Genomic DNA, 8444 nt, shown 5'->3' with positions numbered 1-8444 from the left:
GTTCTAGTCCCGGCTGCTCCACTTTTGATCCAGCTCTCTGCTAGTGCACCTGGAAAAGCAGTAGAAGATGGCCCAAGTCCTGGGGCCCCTGCACCCATGTGGGAGACCTGGAAGAAGCTCCTGGCTCCTGGCTTCGGATTGATGCTGCTCTGGCCATTGCGGCCATCTGGGGAGTGAACCAGTGGATGGAAGACCTCTCTCTCTCTGCCTCTCCCTCTCTGTAACTCTGTTTTTCAAATAAATAAAACAAATTTTTAAAAAGAGAGATAGATCACAGCTGAGTAAGACAAATCCCCCCAGTCCACTGGCTGTTTCCTGGGGACATGGAGAAGCAGCAGGTCTGCCTGGGATGCCAGGAAATGCCCCACGGATGATGTGACATTTGATGTGGGTCCTGCAGGAGGAGATCGGGTTTATGGGGTGAAAGAGGGGGAGAGAGAGGCTTCCAAAGCTACAAGTGAGAAAACACATGACGCAATTAGGGAGCTGAGTGCAGACTACAGGGCGTGTGTGTGCGTGTGTGCATGCATGCATGTGTGAGTTTGTATGTGGGTGTGCACATGCATGCATGTGTGTTTGCATGCTTACGTCTTTGCACATATGTCTGTGAACATGTCTATAGTCGTGCACCCATGTGCTGAAGGGGCTTCAAAAAGTTCATGGAAAATGGAATTAAAAGATAAGTTTATTTTGGTGCCAAAAAGAAATTGAAACCCATGCATACAAGAAGTCTTCAAAAGGTTCATGAAAAATGCATATTAAGAAAGCACTGCAGAGACTTCAAAAACTTTTTACACCAAAGCAAACTTGTCTTTTGATTTCATTTTCCACCAGCTCTGTGAAGTACCCGTGTGTGTGCATGTCTGGGCATCCGTGCACTGAGTGCCTTGCGTGCCTGTGTGTGTGCACACGGGCTTTGATATGTGTGACCATGTGGGGGGCATGCTTGTGGATGCATGCATTTTGTGCACATGTGTTTATGTGAAAGCCTAAGGGTTATGGGGCAACAACGTATCTCTTGGACAGAGACAGGAAGAAGCAGGAGAGAAAATGATTGTCCAAGATACTTTATTTTTATTTAGTCCACACAAAAACCTTGCCACCTACGTGGGGTTGCACCCATTTTACAGAAAGGTAAGTGAACTGGCGAAGGACACACCAGGAACGGCGGACACAGCCCTGGTTCAGGCCAATCTTCTCCACAGTCCCCACTGCAGGAAGCTGGCGCTGGGCGAATGAGGAGCCTGGAAGCCCAGCTCTGTGATGGAGCCTTGCCGACCCCTGAGTGCCCTCGTTCCAAGGGAGAACACTGGTGACGGTGTTTAATTGTGTGGACAGTCCCTCCAGCATGCACCAGGGCAACCCTGCCCCTCTGCCATTAGACAGAAGCAAATACGTGTGCCAGCACTTTCCCAGCCTTTCAGAGAGCCCATAGCAAAACACAGGTCCAGTCTGTGGAGGGCCTAGTGGGAGATGAACTGGGAGGTGGGGATGAGGACGCTGGGAAGCCCCCAGACCCCTTCCTGCTCACGGAGGCCGCTGGGGGCTTGACTGAGCTCTGCACACGCGGTCTGCCACGCTCACTGCCAGGGCTCTCTGACTCTCCTCCTCTCTGCTTCTGCTCCACTGAATGGTGCTGCCACCAGCCCAGCCCAGCCACCAGCCCAGCCCAGCCCCCAGCCATTCACCAAGTCCAGCAGGAGCGCCCCATGGCCTAGCAGGGAGCAGCAAGTATTTCCCATGCCAGGTGCTGTTCTGAGGCCTTCAAGTGGGAGGGGTCTCCAAACTGCTCATGGAAGTGGAGTTAAAAGGCAATTTGAATGCAAAAAAAAAAAAAATTGAAATCCAGGAATATGACGTCTTCCAAAAGTTCACAGAAAATGTCTGTTATGAATAGCACATACTACATATTTCATGTATATTTACTCTTTTTTTAAAGATTTATTTATTTGAAAGTCAGAGTTACACAGAGAGAGGAGAGGCAGAGAGAGGTAGAGACAGATAGAGAGGTCTTCCATCCACTGGTTCACTCCCCAGTTGGCCACAACAGTCAGAGCTGCGCTGATCTGAAGCCAGGAATCAGGAGCTTCTTCTGAGTCTCCCACACAGGTGCAGGGGCCCATGAGTTGAGCCATCTTCTACTGCTTTCCCAGGCCATAGCAGAGAGCTGGATCGGAAATGGAGCAGCCGGGACTTGAACCGGTGCCCATATGGGCTGAGCCACAGTGCCGGCCCCATATATTTACTCCTTTACACCGTCTATGCTATATGTTCCATGGTGCCTTACTTGATGTTTTCAGTGCAGTGCTTGGAGGCCCTTATTTATCAGCCCATATTTCAGATGAGAATACTGAGGCCCAGAAGGTTTGGGTAACATCCAGTAACAGTGACAGACAGAATGCAAACCTGCCTCTGCCTGCAACTCAGACTTGTGCTCTTTCCTCTGTGTCAGCTCTCCTGGCTGGTCTAGTTCAGGGTCACCACCAGGACATGACCTGTGGCTGCAGGACCTCAGCCATTCTCTCCACATCCCTGCTGTACTCCGTGCCTGGCCCAGCGGGTCCTGGCCACCTCCCCATTCTTCAAGGCCTGAGTGTGGTGGCAGCACTGACACCCTGAAAAATCCCAATCAGTTAACATTCAGGCAACAGTAGCTCCTTTGGAAATAAAAGATTATGGAGCCCTTAAAATCATATTTTATGGCCATAGAACTAAATGCATGCGTGTAAAACAAATAATAAAGGACAGAGTTTTGCATGAATAGCATGCGATCAGCAATGAGGAAAAAAAAAAAAAAAGTCCATGGAGGAAAAAGCCAGAAAGGAAAGTCACCAACCGCTAGCCATGGTTATTTCTGGATGATGGGCTCCTGCTTGCCTGTTTTGTTCTTCTCTTGACTTTTCTGTATCTCACAATTTTCCACAATAGCCATGCATCACTTTGCAAAGAAGGGCAAAAACACCGAAAGCCTGGCTTCAGCTTGCACCCCGTGCTGCTGCCCATTTCCTGTGCACTTCAAAGGGCGTGGGGCTGCAGGGTGGCCATGATCTGCAGAGCCTGCCCGGCACCTGGAGGAGGGAGGAGCGAGTGCCAGGAAAAAAACCAATGACCCGCGTGGGCGGCTGGGTCTGCGGTTCCTGCCATGCTGTTCTTCCCTCTCCTTTTACCTGAATTTCCCAGGACACAGCACCGCAGCAGCCTGAGTCCGGGCCTCCCCTCCCCAGCCAGTCTACAGCACTCAGCAGTGCAGCCTCAGAATGGCCAGGTGGCCTGAAAGGAGCCCACTGGACCTCACCCCTGGAAGCACCAAAAATCCCCCCACAGTCCCTATTGACCTGAGTGTGGGGGTCCCAGAGGATGGGACCCAGAGTGTGGGAAAGAAGGACTGTCCCTTCCTCTCCTCTCTCTTTGTCCCCTGCTGTCACCCAGGACCACAAGCCTGCCGATCCCCATGCTTTCTCTCCCTGAGCACCTGTGACCCACTGCTCAAGACAGCAGCCGCAAGAGGACAGGAGGACAAACAGAGGCAGAACTCATGGTCCTGAAGCCCCAGAGTTCCCGACCTCCTGGTGAGAAAGCCAGGTGGACCCCAGGCTCATCTCCAAGGCAGCACAGCCCCAGTGAACTTGTTTGAAGGTAAGAGGGAGCATGGGGCTGGGTGCAGCGCCTTCCCATGGCTGCTGCGTGTCCCAGATGAGCTGGGAGGGACCGGTAGGTAGAGAATCAAGGCCTCTGCTCTACTTTTGGTCTTTCTCTCTCCCAAATATGGTGCATCCCAGACAGCTAAATTCAATCACTCACTATTTCAAGTAGAAGCCTCCAAGTGCTAAAGGTGTCCCACTTGGGCCAGGGTTGCTTCCATGGAGCTGAGAACAAGGACCCTTACCACTGTGGGCACCTGGTCATTGACAGGCTGTGAAGGAGGATCTGACATGGGGCTGAACTGGCTGCATTTATCCTGCACACTCAACAGATCAAGAGTGAATAGAACCCAATAGAATTCACAGCCAGGGCAGGCGCCGCGGCTCAATAGGCTAATCCTCCATCTGCAACGCCAGCACACTGGGTTCTAGTCCCAGTCAGGGCGCCGGATTCTGTCCCAATTGCTCCTCTTCCAGTCCAGCTCTCTGCTGCGGCCCGGGAGTGCAGTGGAGGATGGCCCAAGTGCTTGGGCCCTGCACCCCATGGGAGACCAGGAGAAACACCTGGCTCCTGCCTTCGGATCAGCGCGGTGCGCCAGCCACAGCAGCCATTGGAGGGTGAACCAACGGTAAAGGAAGACCTTTCTCTCTCTCTCTCTCTCTCTCTCACTGTCCACTCTGCCTGTCAGAAAAAAAAAAAAAGAATTCACAGCCTGGTGAGTGTGTGGATGCAATGGGAACTTGCGATCAGGTTCCATGTGGATGAGGCCATTGTGCAAGCACATCACCTTCTCAGATGGAGGTGACACAATGGAGGTCAGGGGTAGTGGGGCGCACCATACCCCCTACACACACTACATGGCCCAAGCAGACACAGAGATGCTCAGTGCTGGGCATGGGCTCAACCTGTTGTGAATGCTCACGGTAAAATTATTTCATCCTTGCTGTGCGTTTGAACATGTGGACCTGCAGAGGATGGATCACAGAGGCACAGCAGCTCACCTGAAAGCTCCTAAGGACTCAGGTCCTGTTCGGTGTCCCCACCACCCCCAGATCAGCATTGTGGGTCCTCAGTTCCCGGCCCACGAGCTCAGCTGTGTGGCAGGGAGAGAATCCTCCTCTGAAACCTGAGATTCCTGGACATGTGTTCTGACACTAGGCCTGCAGTTTTGGCATTGAAACATTTTAGGTTGAATGGTCAAACCGTAGTGGTTTTTTTGTGTTTTTTTTGTTTGTTTGTTTTTAAATAGAAGGCCAGTAACCCTAGGCTGGGATCTAAAGTTCTGTGACTTTGGCCCATAAAATCATATATGGGGAACTGTGGACTTGGATTCCCACAGCCACGGCCAAGAGCCCCAAGTTCACTGCCCACTGGTTGTGGAGCCATATCCTTAAGTTTATTTGTGTCCAACAGAGGGGAGACTTTGGTTTCCACCTCCTTAAAAAAAAAAGTGAGCATTTCAGTGTATGAAATGTAACTGGATCCTGATCTAAACAAAAAAGCCACAAAAGACGTTTGGATAACAACTGGGAGCGCCTGAGTGAACTGTGTTTTAATGATGTTGGGTATTATCAATCTTCTCAGGTGTGAACAGGGTATTGTGGCCAGGTGGGAGAAGGAACTTATTTTTAGGAGATACGTGCAGAAGTGTCCAGAGTTGAGGTTTAATTTCTGTGAAATGGTGCAGGAAAAAAAAACAGGCAAACTTGGCAAAACATTCACAGTTGTTGAATGCAGGAGACAGATAAGCAGGGGGCTCACTGTACCCCTACAACACTTCATTGGCTGAGTTCTTAGCCAGACTGAGGAAGATGACTGATGGAAGAGAAGTGTGTGCCTAAGGACCGGTGTGGAAGGCCAGCTGTCACCTCGCCAGGTCTGCCTTTGTCCCACCCTGGGCAGCACATGAGGCTCATGGTGAAACCCTGTCCAGGAGCTTTCTCGTTCTGAGACCGTCCCATTTTCAGCCCCACCCATGTCCCAGCTCTATGTCTGATTGTTCTTCCAGCATACCCTGCTACAAAAGATGTTTGGATAACAACTGGGGCTGCCACGGTCGGTTGCTCAGTCTCTAACAACAAATGGCAGTGGAGAACTCTGTCAGGTTGCATCTTAGAGATTCCACCGAGACTCCAGAGCTGGGTGCTCCCAGCCTGGAGCACCATCACTTTAAAGAAAAACCAAGGAGGGGGCAGGGGTTTGGTGCTGCAGCTGCATTGCCACTTGGGATGTCCACATTGCATATCCGGCAAGGTCCAGGTCTGGGATCCAGTTGCTCCACTGTCCCTTCCAGCTTCCTGCTACTGCATACCTTGGGAGACGCCAGGTGTGATGGCTCAAGTAATTAGGACCCTGACACCCAGATGGGAGACCTGGATGGAGTTCCAGACTCCTGGCGTTGGCCTGGTGCAGCCATTTGGGGAGTGGACCAGTGGATGGGGGAATCTCTCTATGATATTCTCTCTCTTTCTCTTTCTCCCTCACTCTTTCTCTCTCAAATGAACAAAATAAATAATAAATTTTTAAAAGGAAAACATATCCAGAGTCATATCAGCATATATTATATGGTCCTCCTGTTCAACCTGAGAGGAGGGAGCAGAGGGGAGAAGGAGGGGGAGGGAGCGGAGCAGAGAGAAGAAGACAGAGGGAGAGCTAAAAGAGGCCGGGCAGGTAACAGAGGAGAAAGGTGCTTCAAAGCAAGGGAAGGGGGAGGAAGAACTCGACCCACCAGGTATTTTAAAAAATGTTCATTTATTTACTTTCATATATTCAAAACTTCCCTCGGCTTTCACGCAGGGCCTGGCGCTAGAGTATCTCTCCCCGGCCCTGTTCCTCCGTGGCTTCCGAGTGGGCTGCGCGTTTTGCTCCGCGGGGCCTGTGGGCGGCCACCCCTCCTGCCGGGTAGATCCCCGTGCGGATCCCGTTTCCTCTGCACCAGAAAGACCTGGCTACAAATGGGCCCAAGGTCCCAGGACCCGTTAAGGGTGGGGACAGAATGCCTGGGGCCTCCGCTCGGGCTGTCGCCGTTAGCTGACCAGGGGCGGGTAAACAAAAGCAGACGTGCGGGAGCCCACTGCGCGGCAGTGGCTGAGAAGCCCGCCGGGGCTGCCCCGCGCCCCGGCCCCGCCTCCGGGCGCCCTCGCAGCGCCGCGCCCCTCCCTCTCCTGCCGCTCGGGGCCGGGGCTTGCGGGGGAGGCGCGCGCGGGCGGCCGAGGGAGCCCGCGCCGCCGTCGGGGCGCATGGAGCGGATCGGCCGCGGCCCGCAGCCCCGGCGCGGGTCCCCGGACGCCGGCATGAGGACGCAGAGCGTGCTCGCGGCGGCGCTCACCGCGTGCATCCTGGCCTGCCTGCTGGTGGGCGCCGCGGTATTCGACGCGCTCGAGTCGGAGGCGGAGAGCGGCCGCCGGCGGCTGCTGGCCCAGAAGCGGGGCGAGTTCCGCAGAAAGTATGGCTTCTCGGCCGAGGACTACCGGGAGCTGGAGCGCCTGGCGCTGCAAGCCGAGCCGCACCGCGCCGGCCGCCAGTGGCAGTTCGCGGGCTCCTTCTACTTCGCCATCACCGTCATCACGACCATCGGCTACGGCCACGCCGCGCCGGGCACGGACTCGGGCAAGGTCTTCTGCATGTTCTACGCGCTGCTGGGCATCCCGCTGACGCTTGTCACCTTCCAGAGCCTGGGCGAGCGGCTGAACACACAGGTGCAGCGCGTCCTGCTAGCGGCCAAGCGCTGCCTGGGCCTGCGGCGGGAGCACGTCTCGGTGGAGACAGTGGCGGTGGCCGGGCTGCTGGTGTGCGTCGCCACCCTGGCCCTGGGCGCCGCCGCCTTCGCGCACTTCAAGGGCTGGACCTTCTTCCACGCCTACTACTACTGCTTCATCACCCTCACCACCATCGGCTTCGGAGACTTTGTGGCGCTGCAGAGCGACGAGGCGCTACAGAGGAAGCTGCCCTACGTGGCTTTCAGCTTCTTCTACATCCTCCTGGGGCTCACGGTCATTGGCGCCTTCCTCAACCTTGTGGTCCTGCGCTTCCTCGCCGCCAGCACCGATGCCCCCAAGCATGCTGCCCGCCGAGCGGGCCCGCTCCGTCTGGGGGCGCCCGCGAGCCGGCCTCGCTGCCCAACCCGCGCCCCAGGCTTCCGCTGAGTCCACCGGCTAGAGACAGGGGGGCCCGCGACAACCCGAGCTTCTCGACCCCCTCGAGTCCTGGGGCCAAGCGTGGCAGCCGGGCAAACCCCAGGCCAGGCGAAAGTCCGTCTGATGGGCTGACCCAGGCTGTGCTCACACCCAGTGCAGAGGGTCTGACTTCAGCCATCAGTGTGCCTCCCACCCCGGGCTTGAAGAGGGGTGGCAGTCCCCTTGCACCTCTCCAAAGACACATTACAGTTGCATCATAAGCAAAAGCCGGACCCTACAGTCGCCTGGTGGGTGTAGGTCCCTTGTAGTCCAAGCTGTAAGAGGGCATGGCCCCATCAGCACTTGCGGAGGGGGCACAGCACAAGCTGCATCAGAGCAGACACGGGTGGCCATTGTGTTCCGTTGTGAGGAGGCCAGTTTTCTGCTGTCCAGGCACTGCACACCTTCCAACAGAATCCTTGCTGGGGGAGCACAGGGCAAGAGATGGGTGGAGGGGCACTGTGGTGTGTCCAGCAAGTGGGCCGGTCTCGGCTCTGCACGGACCACTGCCTCTCATCCCCCTGGTCCAACATGAGGGGGAGATCTGGCCCAGGTGTGAGTGACCCCCGCCCCACCCTGGAAAAAAAATAAATAAATAAGGCAAAGCAAAAGAGACATGGGGTGATG

At 55.1% G+C, this 8444-nt stretch overlaps 1 protein-coding gene across 1 annotated transcript; it reads left to right on the top strand.

Annotated features, from left to right (window-relative positions):
- Positions 1-6935: 6935 nt before the first annotated feature.
- Positions 6936-7787, top strand: LOC133776197 (potassium channel subfamily K member 15-like). The gene has a single exon (XM_062214992.1). The coding sequence runs from the start codon at positions 6936-6938 to the stop codon at positions 7785-7787; it is 852 nt and encodes a 283-aa protein (XP_062070976.1).
- Positions 7788-8444: the final 657 nt, after the last annotated feature.

Source organism: Lepus europaeus, chromosome 17 (assembly GCF_033115175.1).
Source record: "Lepus europaeus isolate LE1 chromosome 17, mLepTim1.pri, whole genome shotgun sequence".
Taxonomy (NCBI): domain Eukaryota; kingdom Metazoa; phylum Chordata; class Mammalia; order Lagomorpha; family Leporidae; genus Lepus; species Lepus europaeus.
This window is presented reverse-complemented; position numbering and strand designations above follow the sequence as displayed.

Bases quoted from the DNA above. Each gene is read 5' to 3' on its own strand.
- LOC133776197 (XM_062214992.1), top strand. From the start codon at position 6,936: ATGAGGACGCAGAGCGTGCTCGCGGCGGCGCTCACCGCGTGCATCCTG.